The sequence below is a fragment of the Heptranchias perlo genome, chromosome 31 (genome assembly GCF_035084215.1).
Source record: "Heptranchias perlo isolate sHepPer1 chromosome 31, sHepPer1.hap1, whole genome shotgun sequence".
Taxonomy (NCBI): domain Eukaryota; kingdom Metazoa; phylum Chordata; class Chondrichthyes; order Hexanchiformes; family Hexanchidae; genus Heptranchias; species Heptranchias perlo.
The window spans coordinates 6744231-6766962 of NC_090355.1; the positions used below are offsets into that span (position 1 = coordinate 6744231).

The window sequence follows — 22732 nt, forward strand, 5'->3', positions numbered from 1 at the left end:
CGTGACCACAAAACTATGTAGGGCTACGTTTTCTGCCCATTGATTATGGGCGGACAGAAGATATGTAGCCCGATGCGAAAGCAAAATATTGATTAACTTTTAAATAGTCATTCATCCATCAGTGCTAACTCAGCCTCACGCTCTTGAATGAATTGATTTTTACAGCCATAATGCTTTGAAATTCTTTGCGTTTGGCAGTCGTGCAGCAAAGCAGACAGTGCATGTAGGGTGTAACTTTTAGTGTTTCAGGTAGCTTGAACTAGCAGTACTGGTGAAGTTTTGGTTTTTATTCAATCAGTTTTGCGTTTGATGCAATCCCCTGGGGTAGAAATCCGTCTAGGACGGTATCGCATCAACCCCCACCCCCTGCCCTGTTACACACTCCACTCGATATTCCATTCCATTGACTTCGTTAGAATATCAGCGGGGCGAATAAACGGCGGACGATGCAATAACGCGTAGGCAAATTTCTACCCCTCCCAGTGTCTTGAAACTAAATTTGCTTCACACGGCACCCTGTGACTGCACCTGTGAAACGGTCAACTTTTTTCGGCCGCAAGCCGATAAGGTAGGCGGCATCTGGGACTGCGTTTACGACAAATGTGTTGGGTTAACAGTCAAGTGGTCAGCAAGAATATAAATTCTTTAGGGATTTTCAGTTTTCTGTTGAGTGCGGTTTTCAAATTTAAGTCGATCGCCTGGTGGGGTCGGAGAGGAATTTTCCAGAGGTTTTTTGTCCCTGGTTTTTTCACTGATTATTTTGTCTCTCCCATGAGATTACATGGCTGCACAAAGCGGGAGGGGGGTGGTAGTAAGTGTCTGATTATGATGCTCCAACTATCATGAGTGTGGAGCAGGCTTGATGAATCAGCTGGTCTTTTCCTGCCCGTCAATTTTGTATGCTGATAACACTGATAGAAAAATAAATTCCAGTGTTGACTGTAACGTCAAAACATTCGCCAACAAATGGGTCTGTTAAAAACCCACTTAATGTGCTGCCCATTTAGAGATTCACTTTGTAAATGACGATCTGGATTCTTTCCCCTCAGTCTGATTCAGTAAAAACTGAAGTCGAATACATTTTAAAGTTCATCACAACTTTAATAGCAGGTCTTAGTCTGTAGCTTCAATTCAGATTCCTGAGAGAATCCGAACGATTCTAACAGAATAAGGAGACAAAGACAAAAACTCATACCTTTATACAGATCGATAGGGATTGGAACATCATTAACACAAGAGTCAACACCAATCATAAGCCGGGCACAGGTTGCCATGCGAGGTTACATTATTGCCGGCCAATCATAGATCGTCCATGTGCTGACCATATTGCTGTTAGACATCAAAGGGGATACTTCCTCACCTTCCAACTTGGAATGTTCTTCCCTGTTCCTTCTGTTCCTTATCTCCCAACCTGGAATGTCTTTCAACTTTGGCTAAGCTCGTTACCTATATTGATCTGCCATAAACATGGAGACATTCAGACCAGTCCTTGAATCACATCAAAGACTCTACATTGATAAGACAATGCAAACCTGCTGACTACGCAAACATATGGCCCAGCAGGAGGCCAGGCCACCTGTACCAATCTCAGTTACTAACTAATTAACCCTTTCTAACCATTTTGCATTCTGCTTCTTTGCCACGTAGGCATTTTAATATTTTACCAAAAACTGACCACGTAGGGATTCTCATAAGTAGAGTCACTTGAATCTGATGTAGAACCACAGAAATGGGATCTGAAGCTGTGCGAGATATATAAGCCATACGCGTATAGCCTTTTGCTCCATTTTTTTTTTGCTTTGCAGTTCACCTCCGATCTGAAAAGGCACCCGGAAGTGCTGAATGCCTCCGATAGCGACATCATCAGGAATTTCATCAACAGCAACTTCTCCATGCCGAACTCCAGCACATTGCTCCAGCAGCTGGATACCATCGATAACGCAGCCTGCGGCTGGATCCAGTTCATGTCCAAGGTCAGGATGAAAGCAGCAACTTAAACTGGTGGGCTCAGGCTGCAGAGTTTTGTTCCTGGAATCACCTGCACTGTTTAATTCTCCGTGATGGGGATGACAGAACAATGAGTTGGCTTAACTTGCATAGAGAAGGTTAATCCAATTATTGCTTCAATGTGCTACAAGAAAGCAGAACCAGGGGGCATAAAGGGAAATGAGTGAAAAGCAAATTTAGAACAGATATATTCGGGAAAATGTTACTGAAAGAATAGATGTTTGGAATAATCTGCTGAATAAGGTAAAAATATTAGGGTGTTTAAAATACAATGGGGGCCATAATGGGAAAATTAGTTTCCTGGAGAGTGATCTTTGATGGGCATTATAGCCTTTTTTAAACCCTGATTTTTCTTCGATAGCTTTCTATTTTTGTTTATTTTTGAGGGGTGAATTATTTTGAATCTCTGGGTAACATATCAAACATCAGCTCAACAGCAGACATGCAACCTGCTTCCATCTCCCTACCAATGCCATTTATAATCAACTGGTAGGTGCACAAGAATAGCCTGAGGTTACTCTCCCAGTCTTTTCTCCTCCAAACCCGGGGTGTTGAAGTACCTGTCCTCGGCCCACTGCTCTAGTTTTCAGAAGATAAGATTGGTCGTGTTGAACTTCACTTTCTCTCAGGATGGACCATTCTTCATGTCTTCACTCTGTTTTTAGTCTATTGCAGCAGCCATAATGGCGATGATTTTGATCACTTGTGTTCTTTCTACAGGTGAGTGTGGACATTTTTAAAGGCTTCCCCAATGAGGAGAGTATAGTGAACTACACCTTAAACCAGGCCTATCACGACAACGTCTCGGTGTTTGCCAGTAAGTATTTTGCACTTGCAGCTAAGCTTTTGTTACAGTGCAATCGGTTTAAAAATAATTATAACAAGAAGTAGAAATTCCTTTTCTCCCCCTTTCACTGGGGGTATTTAAACTCCATTGTCAGATCCATGCACATTGTGCAGCTGAGAAGGAAGGAAAGGATGGATGTGTTGGGTGGCAGGTCTAAGCTAATGCCCAGAAGGTGCAAGACAGCAATGCGTGGAGACTCACCATTGAAATTTTCTCTAGACAGAGATCCAGCACTCAGCAAAGCCCAGCATCAAACATGTGTCCCCTTGTTTCATAGCACTGCATGTTGATGCTCAACCAAATTGCCAAGAGGCTAGTTGGATTTTTCGGTCAGTTTGGATGATGCACACATTTTGGAAAAATTATGTCTCATTGAATGAAATCGAATGTGATCTGCTGTTAGGTTCCTACCAGGGGCAGTAGTTGACTTCATTTCAATCCTATGAAATGAAAATAAATATATTCAGCCATGAATTTTTTTTATTCGTTCATGGCGTCGCTGGCGAGGCCGGCATTTATTGCCAACCCCTAATTGCCCTTGAGAAGGTGGTGGTGAGCCGCCTTCTTAAACCACTGCAGTCCGTGTGGTGAAGGTTCTCCCACAGTGCTGTTAGGAAGGGAGTTCCAGGATTTTGACCCAGCGACGATGAAGGAACGGCGATGGTGTGTGACTTGGAGGGGAACGTGCAGGTGGTGTTGTTCCCATGTGCCTGCTGCTCTTGTCCTTCTAGGTGATAGAGGTCGCGGGTTTGGGAGGTGCTGTCGAAGAAGCCTTGGCGAGTTGCTGCAGTGCATTCTATGGATGGTACACACTGCAGCCACAGTGTGCTGGTGGTGAAGGGAGTGAATGTTTAGGGTGGTGGATGGGGTGCCAATCAAGTGGGCTGCTTTGTCCTGGATGGTGTCGAGCTTCTTGAGTGTTGTTGGAGCTGCACTCATCCAGGCAAGTGGAGAGTATTCCACCACACTCCTGACTTGTGCCTTGTAGATGGTGGAAAGGCTTTGGGGAGTCAGGAGGTGAGTCACTCGCCGCAGAATACCCAGCCTCTGACCTCTTGTAGCCACAGTATTTATATGGCTGGTCCCGTTAAGTTTCTGGTCAATGGTGACCCCCAGGATGTTGTTGGTGGGGGATTCGGCAATGGTAATGGCGTTGAATGTCAAGGGGAGGTGGTTAGACCCTCTCTTGTTGGAGATGGTCATTGCCTGGCACTTGTCTGGCGTGAATGTTATTAGTTTGTTTCTCTTGTACTTTATAGCAGGGTCATTGTTGATAGTGCTGATATAGAACAACAACATAGTAATCCAGGGCACAGGCTGCAGTGAAGTCTGCCTGTGATCTCCTTTGAGGTGGACTTCAGTTGGTTGTAGATACGTGGGCCCCGAACGTGATTCTCTTGGTCTCCTGCCGTTACTGCAGTGGGAGACCGGAAGAACTTCTGCAGAACTTCATGGCCGCCATCTCTCGTGCAGTTTCAGGTCTGAATCTTTAGTATATTGTTGGGGCTATCAGTTACTGCTCAGTCGAAGCAGGTGGTTTTTGGGACAGGATTCACTGTATGTTGTCCTTTATAGGGATTACCACTCAAATTATATTCACAACAGAGGTAAATGGGCAATTTTGTGCTTGTATAAATATTAAAATTGGAACAACAGGTATGGTTCCTGATATTTGCCAGTGAAAATGCCCAATATGAGGGGCTTTGCTAGAGTTAATAGGGAGAATCTGTTTCTACTGGTGCAAGGATCGCTAACCAGAGGACACAGATTTAAGGTAACTGGCAAAAGAACCAGAGGGGAGATGAGGAGAATTTTTTTACACAGCGAGTGGTTATGATCTGGAAGGCACTGCCTGAAAGGGCGGTGGAAGCAGATTCAACAGTCAGTTTCAAAAGGGAATTGGATAAATAGTTGAAGGTGAAAAAAAATTGCAGGGCTATGGGGAAAGAGCAGGGGAGTGGGACTAATTGGATAGCTCTTTCAAAGATCCAGCACAGGCACGATGGGCCAAATGGCTGCCTCCTGTGCTGTAAGTTCTCTGCTTCTATGATGTGGATGCACTTTTGTCCAGTACGTGCTGCTCCATTTAAATCTAACAACACTTAAGTATGAATTTTTCTTTTGAGAGTATGTTCAACCCCATCATATCTTTCACAGATTCTGTTTGTTCTTCATGCTTGACATTGCATCCAGTTTCAGGAGGGTGATGTCAGTGTGCCTCTCTCCTGCTTTTAATATCAGACTGGGGAGCTGCTGTCCCAGGTGACAGGTTTGTTGAGACTATAGAGTGCAATTAGTTGCACTGCCAAAGCATAAAAGTGCCCTCACATTATCTACCATAAATAATTGGAGGAGGATGGGCAACAGTTATTAGGATTGCCACCTCACTCTGAAACATTATTGCTGTCCCAGAGTTGGCTCAGGTTCTGTCAACTGGAGACATACAGAACATATGTGTTAAGGGTTTGACCTGTATGATCTGATGGGTTGGCTATAATCACCTTACTTCCTCGGGATGGAAAATAAACACCAATTATTCATCCACCTGAGAGAGTGAGCTAGCTGGATTGTAGACCCTATCATGTGCTGCTGGGCTACTCTTTGACCTGCTTGGGGATTCTATCAGACAGAAATATTTATTTTATTTAAATGTCAGCCATGACTCAGTTGGTAGTACTCTTGCCTCTGATTCAGAAGGTTGTGGGTTCAAGTCCCCATCAAAACTTCAGAGACTTGAGCACAAAAATCTAGGCTGACACTCCAGTGCAGTACTGAGGGAATGTTGCACTGTCAGAGGGGCTATCTTTGGGAAATGACGTTAAACCAAGGACCCCGTCTGCCCCCTCAGATGGATGTAAAATATCCCGTGGCATTATTTCGAAGATGAGAAGGCAAATTCTCCCTGGTGTCCTGGCCAATATTTATTCCTCAGCCAATATCACTAAATCAGATTATCTGGTCATTATTGCATTGCTCTTTGTGGGATCTTGCTGTGCACAAATTGGCTGCCACGTTTCCTGCCTTACAACAGTGACTAGACTTCAAAAAAATGTGCTTCATTGGCTGTAAAGCGCTTTAGGACTTCCTGAGGTTGTGAAAGGCGCTATATAAATGCAAGGTTTTTTTTACATTGCATTCATCATTTATATTCCATTGAGGCCATTCTTCTTCAGTCAAGAAGATAAGAAGGGGAACGCAGCAATTATTCAGTCGGTGGTGCTCTTCGAAGTGGAGGTGGAAATAAGTGAAAAAGCGGAGCAGATGGGTTATTGTGATCTGTTTCCTCCGTCTGAATCAGGATGTGTATCTTTCGCAAGGAAGCTATTCTCTGAGGTTAAAATTTGGAATGCTCGTTACACATTTGCCTACTTGACTGAAGCCAGGACAGCTCTTGAAGGATTTTGAACCCTCAATGCCCGTTTGCCCTCAGAGCTGAAAATAGATGAGAATCTTCACATACAGATGGCCAGCTGTAATATCAGTCGGTGCTCAGGATAATAGAGGATCTCTATCTTAATCATTGCAAACTGATGTCCATAACATCTCTAAGCTCCTATATGAGCAGCTTTCCTGCTTTCAAATAACAGATCATCTTAATGTGAAGACAGCACCGAATGTTGTCACAGGGACTTTGTGTGTTCATAGTAATGTTTTCCTTGTCATTTAAAAAGTTCTGCCATTTTTGGAACCATCTGAATGGGCTTGCAGTTCTATGTAGGCTCTTTGGGGATTGTTATTTTACCTTTTCTGAGGTAATGTTCCCTCGTTTAAAAAAAAAATTATATTTGCTTCTTTTTCCTGAGTTGTGCGCCAAGCACCATCCATGGCCTGTTGTGTCAAAGCTTCTGGTCACAGGTCTCCCCTAATGCTACTCCAATTACAGCCTCCAGGAGCTGCATGAGAGCAGTTTGGGGCTTAGCTTCCATCTGATGTTCCTTCCCTCCATGTGGGGAAGCCCCGGCCTTATGCCCAGCACTTTCCAGTAGAGATACTGTCTTGAATGGAGACTTGGGGCCCGATGTTAGCAGGGCTGCGGGTTACATAAGAACATAAGAAATAGGAGCAGGAGTAGGCCAATCGGCCCCTCGAGCCTGCTCCGCCATTCAATAAGATCATGGCTGATCTGATCCTAACCTCAAATCTAAATTCATGTCCAATTTCCTCCCCACTCCCCGTAACCCCTAATTCCCTTTACTTCTAGGAAACTGTCTATTTCTGTTTTAAATTTATTTAATGATGTAGCTTCCACAGCTTCCTGGGGCAGCAAATTCCACAGACCTACCACCCTCTGAGTGAAGAAGTTTCTCCTCATCTCAGTTTTGAAAGAGCAGCCCCTTATTCTAAGATTATGCCCCCTAGTTCTAGTTTCACCCATCCTTGGGAACATCCTTACCGCATCCACCCGATCAAGCCCCTTCACAATCTTATATGTTTCAATAAGATCGCCTCTCATTCTTCTGAACTCCAATGAGTAGAGTCCCAATCTACTCAACCTCTCCTCATATGTCCGCCCCCTCATCCCCGGGATTAACTGAGTGAACCTTCTTTGTACTGCCTCGAGAGCAAGTATGTCTTTTCTTAAGTATGGACACCAAAACTGTATGCAGTATTCCAGGTGCGGTCTCACCAATACCTTATATAACTGCAGCAATACCTCCCTGTTTTTATATTCTATCCCCCTAGCAATAAAAGCCAACATTCCGTTGGCCTTCTTGATCACCTGCTGCACCTGCATACTAACTCTTTGATTTTCTTGCACTAGGACCCCCAGATCCCTTTGTACTGCAGTACTTTCCAGTTTCTCGCCATTGAGATAATAACTTGCTCTCTGATTTTTCCTGCCAAAGTGCATAACCTCACATTTTCCAATATTGTATTGCATCTGCCAAATCTCCGCCCACTCACCCAGCCTGTCTATATCCCCTTGTAGGTTTTTTATGTCCTCCTCACTCTCTACTTTCCCTCCCATCTTTGTATCATCTGCAAACTTTGATACGTTACACTCGGTCCCCTCCTCCAAATCGTTAATATAGATTGTAAAGAGTTGGGGACCCAGCACCGACCCCTGCGGAACACCACTGGCTACTGGTTGCCAGTCCGAGAATGAACCATTTATCCCAACTCTCTGCTTCCTGTTAGATAACCAATCCTCCACCCATGCCAGAATATTACCCCCAATCCAGTGATTTTTTATCTTGAGCAATAATCTTTTATGTGGCACTTTGTCGAATGCCTTCTGGAAATCTAAATACACTACGTCCACTGGTTCCCCTTTATCCACCCTGTACGTTATGTCCTCAAAGAACTCAAGCAAATTTGTCAGACATGACCTCCCCTTCGTAAAGCCATGCTGACTTTTTCCTATTAAATTATGTTTATCCAAATGTTCTGCTACTGTCTCCTTAATAATAGACTCCAAAATTTTACCCACCACAGATGTTAGGCTAACTGGTCTATAATTTCCAGCCTTCTGCCTACTACCCTTTTTAAATAAGGGTGTTACATTAGCAGTTTTCCAATCTGCCGGGACCTTTGCCGAGTCCAGAGAATTTTGGAAAATTATTACCAAAGCATCCACAATCCCTACTGCCACTTCCCTCAAGACCCTGGGATGTAAGCCATCAGGTCCAGGGGATTTATCTGCCTTGAGTCCCATTAATTTACTGAGTACCAATTCCTTAGTGATTTTAATCGTATTTAGCTCCTCCCCCCCTAGAGCCCCCCGTTTGTCCACTGTTGGGATATTCTTAGTGTCCTCTACCGTAAAGACTGAAACAAAATATTTGTTCAGCATTTTTGCCATCTCCATGTTTCCCACCATTAATTTCCCGGTCTCATCCTCTAAGGGACCTACGTTTGCCTTAGCCACCCTTTTTCTTTTTATATAACTGTAGAAACTCTTGCTATCTGTTTTTATATTTTTTGCTAATTTATTTTCATAATCTATCTTCCCTTTCTTAATCAATTCTTTAGTTACTTTTTGCTGTCTTTTGAAGACTTCCCAATCTTCTATCCTCCCACTAAGTTTGGCTACCTTATATCTCCTTGTTTTTAGTCGGATACTATCCTTAATTTCTTTACTTAGCCACGGATGGCTGTCATTTCTTTTACACCCTTTTTTCCTCCGTAGAATATATATTTTTTGAAAGTTGTAAAATAACTCCTTGAATGAATACCACTGCTCATGTACCGTCTTACCCTTTAATCTATTTTCCCAGTCCAGTTTAATCAATTCCGTGGGTAACGCGCCCAGTGAAATTAGTCAGTTTCCCGTGTGATTGTAGCATACAATCCACTAATTGGATTCACTTACCTGGTCCTCCGGGTTCCCCGCTGCTGATCTGCGCGTCGGGCGGGCTGCGTATGCGCAGTAAGATCTGTCAGCTGGAGGAGCTCTATTTAAAGGGGCAGTCCTCCACTGACAGATGCTGCACGAAATAGAAAAAATCACAGCATGGAGCAGCCCAGGGGGAAGGCTGCTCCCAGTTTAATGATGCCTCACTCTAGGTATCAATACATGGGGTGAGGAGGATGGGGAGGACAGAGATCTTCCCCCCCCCCTGCGGGAGGGTGGAAGCGGCCTGCCTCTGCCACCAGGAAGGCCTGGCTCGAGGTGGCAGAGGAGGTCACCTGCACCACCAACATATCGCCCACCTGCATACAGTGCAGGAGGCGCTCCAATGATCTCAGTAGGTCAGCCAAAGTGAGTACACTTATTCTTTCCCCTACACTCCGTCTGCCACATCACCGCCCCCAACCCACATCTCTTTCTGCACTGCCAACACTACTCTGTCACATCACCCCTCATACCCACTCAAACCTCATCCTCATCGTACCTGCACCTACTCACCTCGCCAGTACTCATCCCGCCACTACCACTCAACCCAATCCTCATACAATCTCATGGCTCTATCCCGTACTCACCCTCTCATGCATCTCTTTCACGGCCAGCCTCACTCAACCTGCCACTACCTGTGCTGCAGCCACAGGGCATGCATCAGATATGTGCAGTAGGCAGCGTACGGCAAACGTGTCGTGAGCATGAAGGGGATGCACAAGGGTGTTTGAGGGTTTGTCATGGTTGTTACTTATATTGAATTTCTGACTGACTCACATTACATATTATATTGGCACCACTACTGCCATGTCTTTGCGAATCTTGTCTGGTTTGTGCAATAATGCCCTTTCCTGAGGATCACTATGAAGACCCACAACTGATGCCACCCATTGTGTCACTGCAGAGTGGGTGTAGGGGTATTTGCAGGGCTCTTTTGTGCAGACGGCTGAGAGACGTCAGCGATGTCCCCGGTTGCACCCTGGAAGGATGCGGAGGAGAGGTTGTTGAGGGCAGTGGTGACTTTGACAGTGACAGGTAAGAAGATGGTGCTCTGGCCAGCCAGGAGCAGCTTGGCGTGAAGGAGGCTGCAGATGTCCACGACTACATGTCGAGTGACTCTGAGCCTCCGTGTGCACTGCTGCTCAGAGAGGTCCAGGAAGCTGAGCCTCGGTCTATAGACCCTGTGGCGAGGGTAGTGCCCTCTGCGATGCATCTCTCTCTGCGGTAGCCCTCCCTCCTGCTGTGCAGGTGGATGTGTCACAGCACTCTGTTGTGGGGCTCCACGTGTCAGAGGTGGACGGCGTGGATGGCGAGGCTGGTGATGCTGTTCGCCCTCCGAGGAGGTCATGACTGCAGCTACGGCGGCCCCCATCCGCAAGATGTACATCTGAGGGGGTCCGCAAGGTAGGTACATGTCTCTGGACCCCGGGGTAAGTGTGTAAGTTGGTGACTTTGATTGTCAGGAGGAGGGTGGTGGAGGCCAAACTTTGTCCCAAGTGACAGAGTGGCCTCCTGCAATGAGTGAGGGTCTCCCCCCGCCACACCTGTCAAATGGACCTTTGCAGCTACCACAAGCTGATGGCTGCAACAGGTCCATTTGACCTGGGAGTGTTTCCCCCAGTGTGGGAAACAGTCCCAGTTTGCTCTAAAATCCCACCCCTCCTCACATCATCCCTTAATCAGGTCAGTTAATGACCTGAACAAGCCAGATAAATACTTTCAAGTGGCATCCCGCTGGCTTTAATTGCCTGCGAGATTCCCACCAGCGGGGGCTGCGCGCGCACGCCGGCGCTTCGGCGGGGAACCCGGAAGTGCGCGGGTTCGAGGCGGGCTCCGGTCCTGCTCCGGGATTTCACGATTTTCGGGGGCCCTCCGCCAGGAACGCACCCGATAGCGGGTGCTAAAATGCTGCCCTTGATGTGGGGACATTACAGGCACCATTAGACACTAAGAAGGCAGAAGCTGTATGAACTGACAGTTAATTTACAAAGAGGTCCTGTAAGTGACAGCCTTAACAGATCAAACGTCAAAAAAAAATTGAGTAAGTAAAATATAGGTTCTGAATTTTCCTTATACCAGCTCTTCAAAGTTAATTCATGAGCAGGGACAGTCAGTAAACTCAGGATGGAGGATGGCATTTAACTAGATGATCGTTGACCACAGGTGTATGTGTCAAGGAATCGTCAAATGGCCTGGAACAAACTGCCTCCTTTATATTTATGTTTGCTCTTTGCTCTCCTGATTTTAGTGCAGCTTCTAACGTTTGCCAACTCCAAAGAATCACCTGATTAAACAGTGGAGAAATTGGTGCCATATAATGTCAATACTAAACAATTGCACACATGAAAGCCACAGTTAACATTTCAGAACAATTAAAATGAGAACCAAACTCTATTTCTCATCAGCCTTGGGTTGTTAAATCTCTTTTTCATAAGTTCAATTGGATGCACCCGTCTTCAGGCAGCTGAGCACCGATTAGAATCAAGCCCCAAAATGTTATCACCACAGCTGCGGCTGAAAGCATTAAATAAATCGTCCAGAAAATTGTACATGGTTTCACTGAAATAATTAAAAAAATCCTTTCCCATAGAGATGTAAGATGATATGATCCGTGCATTTTAATTGTGTTTTAGTGATGGGCCAAGACACATGGTCTGTGAGCCATTGCAGTTTTCATTCAGCGAAAGCCACAATTGGTTTGTTTTAATTTTGAAATACAAATATTTGAAATTTCCTGAGCATGTTTATGTATTTCATCCCCAAGGTGTGATATTTCAGACTAAGGAGGATGGTACACTGCCGCCTCATGTCATGCTGAAGATACGCCAAAACTCCAGCTTTACCGAGAAAACCAATGAAATCCGCAGGGCGTACTGGAGACCAGGGCCCAACACCGGAGGGCGATTCTATTTCCTTTATGGATTCGTCTGGATTCAAGGTGGGTCCATTGGGACTCGGCGTGGCTGTTAAGCAACTATCGACTGCTCAGTTTTTAATAGCTTTCTTTCCAATTCGTCTTTCACCTGTCTGCGTTTCGGTCTGACAGAGCCCCGGCCCTCATCAACCTGTACAGCTGCCACTGGTTAATGGATGCACTGTTGTGGGAGCATGATTTCAAACTTCAGTGATTCCCAATGCTGTGCAAGGATGGTTTGTCCGACAAATGGGGATATGCAGACGGGCCATGTGGGGGACAGAATGGGAGTGCTGCCCAATTACATCAGCCACATGTGTTCGTGGTTTGAATTTTCAGCCTGGTATTCATGGTGTTGTCACAGGTGTAAAATCCAAGACGTGCACATTGTATGTTAAAGGATTCCTGCTGGTCTAGACTCCTGGACTGTTTTACGTAGATACTGCATGTTGGGAGCTGGTGATTTACAAAGAATAAAGCACTAAGTGCCACTGGCTACACAACTCGAGGTTTGCTGATGGAAAAAAATCTATTTTGCTTGTTGCCATATCACTGTTGGTGCAGAGTGATACAGTTGGTGAAACTCATTGATTCGGCCCGTGTTTGAGATGCAAACGTCAATTGCTTACCTCCCCGCCACCCACCACCTCATCTATTCACATATTCTCCGTGTCTGTGTCTTCTGTTTCTTTAATTTCTCTCATTTATGCCTTCTATTGTCTCATGTCAACATAATTTCAGCCATTTAGCCATCTCCTGTTTTTGATCTGAACATTTTACAGGTCATTCTGTTTCTTCTCTTGTGGGTGTTTGTCCAACTTCCCTTTGTTGTTTTTCATTTTTAAGTGCTGTTCCTGTGACATTTCTTCCAGTTCTGGCAAAGTGTCTACATCTGAAACATGAACTCGTCTGTTTCTCTCTCCACCGATGCTGCCCAACCTGCTGAGTGTTTCCAGCATTTTCTGTTTGTTTTCTGTTTTGTTCCTCCCAGAACGTGTTGACTTGTTCTAGGTTACAGCACCTCATGCACCAGTTGGACTCCTAATACCTCGTGCAAGTATTCATTCTTCATGTGCGAGCCTGAGAATTGGACATCAGCAGGCTGTTTAACCTTGAGGACACAATCCTGTCTTTGCACAATGTCCACATACTTGCACTTTCCAGCAGGATTGGAATCCTGACTAATTTTGTCCCTCCTCTTGCCACTGACTCCATTTGTAGCACCTTTTCTGACAGCCTGACTACCCAACGCCGTGACTAAATGGGGCCATAAGTCGAACCTGGGGCCTTGTCTGCATGGCTCAAAATCACTGCAAATGGTGCCTTTACCCATTAAGACAGTGTGAGCATCAGTTTTAATGTATCTGGGGAATATTGCGTAGTTGCTTGATCCTGCTACATCAATAAAAATTTGCACTGTTTAAATATAAACCAGCAGTTTTGTATCGACACCAATTGCATAAAGAAGGGATCATCTTCTTCTTCATCTTAAGTGCTAATTTGGTTGAAATTAAGCTCAATTCCTTTTGCTGTCACTGGAAAATTCTTTCAGAGAAAGGTGTTTATTCCAATGGAATACTTGGCTACTTCTGTATATACTTTGCCTTTTGTCCAGGTGGCAGCTAACGCTCAATGATGAGATTTGGGACCTTTCTTCAGATTTAATGTACTGTGATCCTTTGTCTGTCTCTTCCTCTGTAGATATGATGGAACGGGCCATTATCAACACATTTGTGGGTCACGATGTGGTGGAGCCTGGAAATTATGTCCAGATGTTTCCTTACCCTTGCTACACCAGGGACGAGTGAGTATTAGTCCAGACGTGGCATAACGGGAGAAAGGGGAACAATGTGCAATAAACTGACTCAGACTGCTGGTGTGCAAAACTATGTCAACATTCAAGATTAAGTTGGATTCTTGAATGAAGGAAAATGGGTTGAAGGGATATGGGAACAGGGTGGGGAAATGGGATTAGAGCTATTTGCTCACGTGGAGGGTAAATGCCGACATGGACTGGCTGGGCCGAATGTTGTAAATTCTATATGTAAAATTACTAATAGGTTATTTTTTTTTAAATCCTGCTCGAAGTTTTTTTGGAATATTTTCTTTTTTTACATCAGAGAGGAGTTTTTTTTTGAAGTAACCAAGTTGTAAATCATTGAGCTGGTTTCTCACGAGTCCGATTTCTGTTCCTGGGACTTGGAAAGATACAGGCACGTAGGCTCAATGTTAATGCCATGTGGTTAGCATGGGTTGAATTGTTTGTGAGCTAGAATTAGACTTGGTTTTGCAGAAATCAGATGGAAAAGCATGTTTAATTTCATATGCTACTGTAGCTAGCACGATAAATTAAATATGGTGGTACTGTTGCTTTTGGAGAGTCCTGAGACTCAACAAAGAAGTTGGTTCTTTGGACTTCTCCAAAGGTGTGAAATGGCCCTGATGGGAACATTGGAGGGAGGCATTCTTTCTGCTCACCAACAGGTGGTTTTGTGCTCCTGACGTATAAATACCTTCCCCAGCCATTAGAGAAGGTGTGATGGCCAGAATAAAGCTTGTGCACCTTGCACACGCACAGGCTTTCCTTATTGCAGTTTAATCTGTTGTAGAAACCACCCAACAATGCAATCTGAATAGTCCGCACAGCACTGTGGGACCCTGAGGAATGATTTGAGAACTATTTCCTGACGTGGTATCAACAAGCAATGAATCCAATTGTTTTTCATAACTCCTGTTCTGTCTTCACTGAGACGCGAACAGGATAGTCCTGCCTGTGCCCTTCTCCATGATCACCCTTAATTCCAAAATCTTTTATTTTACATCACATTGCACACTGTGACAATGCTGTATTTTTAGATTAACACATTACCAGTTACCTTCCGTACAGAAGGTTGATGGTAGTGAGAACCACTCATATTTTGTATGATATTAGGGTGCCTCTCATTGCTTCGACGTGGTAGGAACAATGGGACCAATATTAGTTGAAGATCGGTCTATACTGTGCTCGTTATTGAAAAATAATCTCCATTTTAAAAAAAAAAGGTTGTTCAAACAAAAATGTTTTCTTGCCCTTTTTTGTCCAGCTTCCTGTTTGTGATTGAGCACATGATGCCGCTCTGCATGGTTATATCGTGGGTGTATTCAGTGGCCATGATGATTCAGCACATCGTCGCAGAAAAGGAACACAGGCTAAAAGAGGTGAGGTTTGACAGGAGTTGAGGAAGATCTTTGCTGGTGTACCTTAATCCTTTTTTTGGTGTTAGTTTACTGTGTGCAACACCACATCTACACAAATGTGGCACCATGGTGACTAACAGTAGTGTAGCCCAGATGGAATTGCTCGAATTGTTATCACTCTTTCAAAAAAAAATAACCTGAGCTGTTTCGGATCAAGTACTCAATAAAGTGGCCGTTGAAATACAACCAAGGTAGTTGCAGTGGAACGTTTGATACTGCAGACTCCACTTGGCTTAGGATCTTTGTTGCCAGGTATCAAAAGGCCCGGGTGACAAGAGTGGCTTGAAGTGGACTTCTACATTGTCCTGTTTTGAGGTGTGTTATTGTAAAGTCAGCTGCTACAGCAGGGAGGGTTTGATGCTGGATCAACTCCACAATACAAAAACCAGCAAATGTGGCATTGTTGGACTAACTATGGCATTTCTGTTAACTTAGTGAGGAAAGGGTTGAAGGTGTCAGGATGGAAGTGGGGGTCTGTGTTCTTGATACAAACATATTTAGCTCTGCAGCCCTAAAACTCCAGACTATCGCTTACGTTAATCAGCCAGGTACCAAATGCGGACTTGGCTCTTCCCCACAGAGACTGAAGAAAGGAACCTCAGCAGGGAGTTAGACATTTGCAGAGCTTCATTGGGAGAGGATTGGTAGGGTTCTGGGGTGTCCAAATTAGAGGAAAGAATTGCAAACAGTTGTGAAGATAAAAAATTAACATGATTATTGAATTCAGACATTCCTGTTCCCTCCCTCACCACCCAGTCCCCAATAATTTCTATGTTCAAAGCTGTACACCACAGAGATCACGTTCATTTCTGGCATGTGCTCGATACCTGTGACATCAATGAGCTTTTGGAAGGCTGAAGAGTCCTTTGTTCCTGAAGCTTTTGCTGATGCTGAATTTAGTTAATATTTGATTCACAACCAGTTCATACTTCATAAAACACATTTAAAATGACTTAAATTATATCCACAATCATTTGTCTTCAAACCCACTCTAATTTTTATAATATGTTTTATATTAGTTTTACATCTATTCAACTTGGTCCAAACCTCTTATCTACCCATGGAACAATTTCATCTTGAGTCTGGTGTCTCAAGTCCTCGCATTTGAACTGAACTGTAGTGTCCACAGTGTCATTTTTCTGTGATCTGATTACATTCAGATGTTCCATCAACAGACCAATCCATCAATCACTTAACAGGTATCATTACATCAAACCAATGAGAATGTGCAGCGTAACTACCACATTTGTTTACAATCATCATAGAAAATAGAAAATCTCAACCCAGCCCTCAAGTCTACAGCGCTGCTCCTAAATGTAATTATTTACATTGCTTTCATCAATGTTAATGTCATTGTTATAGATATCAGTTTTGGCTCTGCGGATAGCACTCTTGCGTCTGGCTCTGAGTTAGAAGGCTGTGGGTTTAAATCCTGCTCCAGAGACTTGAGCACAAAAATCTAGGCTGACACTCCAGTGCAGCACTGAGGGAGTGCTGCACTGTCATAGGTGCCGTCTTCTGGATGAGATGTTAAACCCAGGCCCCGTCTGCCCTCTCAGGTGGACGTAAAAGATCCCATGACACTATTTCGAAGAAGAGCAGTGGAGTTCTCCCTGGTCATTTATCTCATTGCTGTTTGTGGGACCTTGCTGTGCACAAATTGGCTGCCGTGTTTCGTACATTACAACAGTAACTACACTTCAAACGTACTTCATTAGCTGTAATGCGTTTTGGGAGGTCCTGAGGTCATGAAAGGCACTATATAAATACAAATCTTTCTTTTAGTTAGATAGCTGTCAGAGGATCCTCAGCACAGAGTCGCCTGACTCGGACCTTTCATTCTCCTTGGTCCCAGCGTAGAGCACCCCACTTTGACTCACTCATCCACAGGAAAGCTTCTGCCCCTACCATCAACAACATTTCTAGCCATCCCATACCCCAAACTTTGTCGCTTCCAGTTTTCTCCAGACTTCAACAATTCTGAATCCAGCCAGCCCATGTTTTTGATACCCCAGTTGTCAGATGGCAAGAAACTGACCCTGCTGCATCTTGCATCTCACCCAACAGCTCCATTGCCCAGCCTCATTCTCCACTTGTCATTCCATGCTGCACTTCCTGACTCTCTGCCTCTTTCCCCAATCCTTACTGCCTCAAGCCAGCCCACAGTGTAGACATTCCCGTTTGCTTCTGCTGGACCCTTGACGTCTCCTCGCTGCAACGTCAATATACCTCCACACAGGCCTGGTGCTAATATACCCATACTTATTGAGTAGGTGCTGCATTGCCATTTAACCATGCTCGTTCTCAACTGTAGAGGTTATAACTAGCTGGAAAGATTAGGGCTGGGGCTCGTTTCTCTAGAAAGGAGAGGTTGAGAGGTGACCTGATAGAGATCTTTAAAATTATGAAGGGGTTTGATAGGGTAGACATAGAGAAGATATTTCCGCTTGTGGGGGAGTCCAAATTGGGGTCATAAATATAAGATAGTCACTAATAAATCCAATAAGGAATTCAGGAGAAACTTCTTTACCCAAAGAGTGTGGAACTTGCTACCACATGGAGTAGTTGAGGTGTATATCATCGATGCATTTAAGGGGAAGCTAGATGATACATGAGGGAAAAAGGAATGGAAGGATATGCAGATAGGGTGAGATGAAGTAGGGGAGGGAGGAGGCTTGTGTGGAGCATAAATACCGGCATGGACATGTTGAGCCGAATGGCCTGTTTCTGTGCTGTTAATTCTATTTAGACCATCCCAGTCCCTCCCAACCACAGGATCTGATCCAGGCCCTCCTCATCATTCCAGCAGCAGCCTCAGTGTTCATAATCCATCAATTGATTCTATTGTCACAGCAAAAAGATGATCACGCAGTCCACAGTCGATGTGTATCCCGGACCAAGCTTTGGCCCCCTGTTCCATCCGACACCTGGGTTCCGACCTGTCCCTGTTCCCTTCCAGATCCAATTCTGTTCTAACCTGATCTCCCTCATCCCTGCTCTCTCTCTCTCTCTCTCTCAGCCTAAGTTTCTCTCCCACCCACACATGCTTCAGCAAATCTGCAATAACCTGTATCCCACTGGCATCTGGGTACTTCCCAGCCAATCCTAGTAACCTCCACCATATTGGTTGGCTGTTTGCTGCTTGCCACAGACATTAGAAGAAAATTAAGGGTGCAAATGGAGTAAATCTGTAAAACCACACGTGTGAGAGGTGTACAGAATGGGCGGGAGACATACAGAAGAAGGAGGAAACACGGAAGAGACTTCCATAAAAAGGCAGGCAGACAGACTAATAAAAAGCTTGAGTCAGAGATACAGAGAACAATAACCAAGTGCGCCACAGCCGTCCAGACACATAAAGCGAATCACAGAAGCAGACAAAAAGAATTAGGAAGTGGGCCAAAAGCACAGACACAGTTACAGCAGCAGAGTGACATTTTAAAAAAAATTTTATCCTTGAGCAATGCCAAGCGAGATCAACTAGTGGTTTACTTAAAAAAGAATAGTCCTTGAAGCAACGACTATTACAGAACTGCAGCTATAAGAATTAACATTTTCTTCATAAACATAATCTCTCCACAAAGCCATTACTAAAGAAAAAATTGGCCCAAGTAATCAGAAATGGACGGATCATTAAGTTTGAGCTTATGAAATTGGCTTGAAATAGACATGTAGATTAACTATGAAGAGGCAGAATTTTTCCAAGTGAGAAACTGTACCATAGAACTGATGTGCTATATACCTGGAAATGAATCATTAGTTTAAAAGCATGTGTACGATGTCCATCTGAGCTATAATGGCAAATTAAGATGAGTACAATATAAAAGGCATTATGTTTCACCAGCACTAGGACTCCTGAAATATTAAATTAAAGGATTGAAAAATCTCATGCATATTAAAGGCACTTTGATGAAATGGTCTTCTGTATTTCAGCTTTCCAATCATAGAGTATAACTTATAACTCATTCTCAAATAAAGTCACCATTTTGTATCATTCTAATTGAAATCCCTGGTCCCAGGAAGCCACCACTGTTGTCCGTGCCAAGTAGATGTGAACTAGATGCCATCCCTATTATAGTATGGAGTGCTTGAGTTAAGAGGTACTCAACCATTTTAATCTTTGGATAACTTCAGATTTAGCTAGCACAGTCGACACATTACAATCTATGTGCTCATCTCCCCCTGTAAAATGGTGAAGACTGTGCAATGTCATTGGAGTTGCATATTGCACTGTCGTTTTATGTCTGCACAAAATGGAAAAGATAAGTGCGAGAGGGCGTAGATCAAACGCCATCTGAATCTGGTCATTTTTTGTTTTAAGTGTTTATATAATCATTTTATACACTTGTTATTGGCAATGTTTTAATAAAAGCTAAATGCATCAATATATTATAAAGTGGTTCCCCTCCTGTTCAACTGCCAGTCGCATCAATATGTACTCTTTCTAATTATGGGGAATAATTTGACTTGGCAAATGCAAACATGCATCGTAAAGTGATTTTCAGGAAGATGCAATGCCTTGACCATATTCTGTCACAGAATGACAACATTGGCAGATGTGGGGAAATGTTGGAGATTTTGTTTTTGGTTTGCTTTCTTGCCTTCTCTGTTCTCTTCTGCTCTTCTTTAGCCAAGAGGGGAGAATAGTTTGGCGATTCAATGTTTGTGTGGTCCCCATGCTGCAAAGGTGTAAGCCATCGGAAGGTGACCTATTCAGGGTGAAGGAAGTGATTGTCTTGTTTTTCATTATGCTATTCTGCTGTTGCAGGAAGCTCTGTCATAGGTTACCGTGCACCCTGCTCCCTCAGTTATATTCCCAAATAGTCAGAATCATAGAATGATACAGCAAAAAAAGAGGCCATTCGGCCCATCGTGCCTGTGCTGGCTCTTTTGAAAGAGCTATCCAATAGTTGTAAATTGTTTTTTTTTTCACATTGTTTCTTCTCCATAATAGAATTTGTGAGGTGTACTTTGCTGTTGTGCTACATACCATTGAGACTAGCAGCCTAGCTGAGGACTTGTGTATCTTCTAATAGAGAATAACTTTGCTGCAATGCAAACTCCGACCCACAGAAATTATAAGGCAACATTCTACCAGTGAAGATGAAAAGAAAAACTACAAATGCTGAACGTCTGAATAAAAACAGAAAATTACCAGAAATGTACAGCAGGTGGAAAAGAGAAAAGACAAGTTTTGGCGGGGGGGTGCTATCCATCAGAACCTGGATCATTTAACCCGTCGGCTACTGATTGATCTGCTGTATCTTGCCAACATTTTTATTCAGTTCTGTCGCTGCAGCTGCTAGGCTGTTATATTGTGTTACTCGATTTATTAAGGTCTGAAATAGAAATGACCATTTTATAAAAGTGCCTTTGTGAATCACTGACAAAGCATCTTACAGTATTGTCCAATAAAAATTGCTGACTAACCACTGGTGTGGCTGTGGCAACACCATTTTAGCCACATGCATTAATTTTGGTAGAGAACACCTTACATACACTTGCACAATACAGGAAAATGTACTTCATGTGTATATTTACTTAACAAACCACCATTTAGTAACCAAGGAAGTTAAAGCAATCACAACAATTAAAAATCACTCACACACACTGCTTTTTGTCTTACCATTTTACCAATATAACACACACAAACTTTAAAGTACACATGCACCTGTCGTGCGAATATGAGTATTAAGATGACATGCTGAACAATGTTGTCTATTGCTCATTTTTTATTTACTAACCAGAAATACAATTAGCCACATGTGGCTGGTGGATAACACTGTTATAAAGAAAGTGGGATGTTGTACCTGTTTTTTGGTACTAGTGAGGAGCTGGTGAGTATCAGAGCATTAGTCTGTCCATAGATGAGTTGATGTAAACAAGCTAGCTCTCTTCCAATTGCCTATCTTTTCCCTCAGGTCATGAAGATGATGGGGTTGAACAATGCTGTCCACTGGGTGGCCTGGTTCATCACAGGCTTTGTGCAGCTCTCGATCTCTGTAACTGCACTGACGGCTATCCTGAAGTATGGCAAAGTCCTGATGCACAGCGATCCCTTTATAATCTGGTTGTTCCTTACAATCTATGCCATAGCGACCATCATGTTCTGGTGAGTTAAATTACTGTACATGAAACAGAGCTAAAGAAGATTGCCATATATCTCATTCAAAACGTGGCATTGATGGCCTCACCCTTCTCCCCCGAACCTCCCAAGGGTGGTGATTTCCATTTGTCCATTGTAAATATCTAAAGTTGACCAAAATTTCAGAAATGCACCAAGTAGTGTGTGAATTCATGGTAAAAAGCATTCCGTGCTACAGGCTATGTCCGGTCTTCAATTAATTACATTAGCCCAATTACTCATCATTTCTATCAGCCAATCATAGGAACAGGAGTAGATCATTCAGCCCCTTGAGCTTGCTCCGCCATTCAATTCGGTCATGGCGGATCTGCCATTTTCCTGCCTTTGCTCATGATCCCTTCCTACCCTTGCCTAACAAAAATCAATCGATCTCAGTGTTGGAAGCTCCAATTGTCCCAGTATCCACAGCCTTTTGGGGGAGAGCATTCCAGATTTCTACAACCCTTTGTGTGAAAAAGTAGGTCCTGATTTCGCCCCTGAATGACTTAGCTATCATTTTAACATTATGTCCCCTTGATCTTGATTCCCCACCAGAGGAAATAGTTTCTCTGTATCTACCCTACAAATCCTTTTAACATTTTAAACACCTCGATCAGATCACCCCTCAATCTCCTGTACACAAGCTAAGTTTATGCAATCAGTTGGGGGCATTTTAAACCCCGCCCCCCCCCCCCGAGAGGGGCAGGGGTGGGGGGGTTAAAAATTCAGAAATCTGAAACCCGACCCCAACCCACCTCCAACGCGCCCACTCTGTTTTAACCCAGGCAGGTTGGGGGGTGGGCGACTAACCTGCTCTCCAGAGGCAGGTCCACGATCTTCTCCCCAGCCATTCCCCCATGTCCTCCCCGGCCTGCGATGTCCCCCCTGACCCACGATCTCTCTCCTCTCCGCTCCCTGGCTGCAGCCTGGTGCTGCAGGCCTTGCCGCCCGACAGCCAGCCAGCCAGCCTCTCAACCTGGCTGGATGCCGGCCAGAAAACGGAGACAAAAAATTTCAGTGAGGTCCTGCCGTTAAATTTGGCAGGACCTCCGGGTTACCCGCATTTCCGGGAACCCCGGCCGCTACGATCCCCCAGCTCCCTCCCTGTAAATATCACAGCCAGTGTGTCTGTTTTGATAGGCAGGAGATATCATCAGTTACTAGGGTATTTCTCTGGGAATATCATATGGCAACAAAATACTACATTAAAATAAATGATGATGAATTATTGACAAAGTCAGTGGCGATGATGATAACAGAACTTGA

At 44.1% G+C, this 22732-nt stretch overlaps 1 protein-coding gene across 1 annotated transcript in view; it reads left to right on the top strand.

Annotated features, from left to right (window-relative positions):
- Window positions 1-22732, top strand: part of abca2 (ATP-binding cassette, sub-family A (ABC1), member 2) — a 457180-nt gene that overhangs the window by 316947 nt on the left and 117501 nt on the right. The window contains exons 13-18 of the mRNA XM_067969563.1: window positions 1806-1973; window positions 2728-2824; window positions 11956-12129; window positions 13807-13909; window positions 15189-15303; window positions 21264-21454. Of these exons, the coding sequence (XP_067825664.1) occupies window positions 1806-1973; window positions 2728-2824; window positions 11956-12129; window positions 13807-13909; window positions 15189-15303; window positions 21264-21454 (848 nt within the window). The remainder of the gene's footprint in view (window positions 1-1805; window positions 1974-2727; window positions 2825-11955; window positions 12130-13806; window positions 13910-15188; window positions 15304-21263; window positions 21455-22732) is intronic.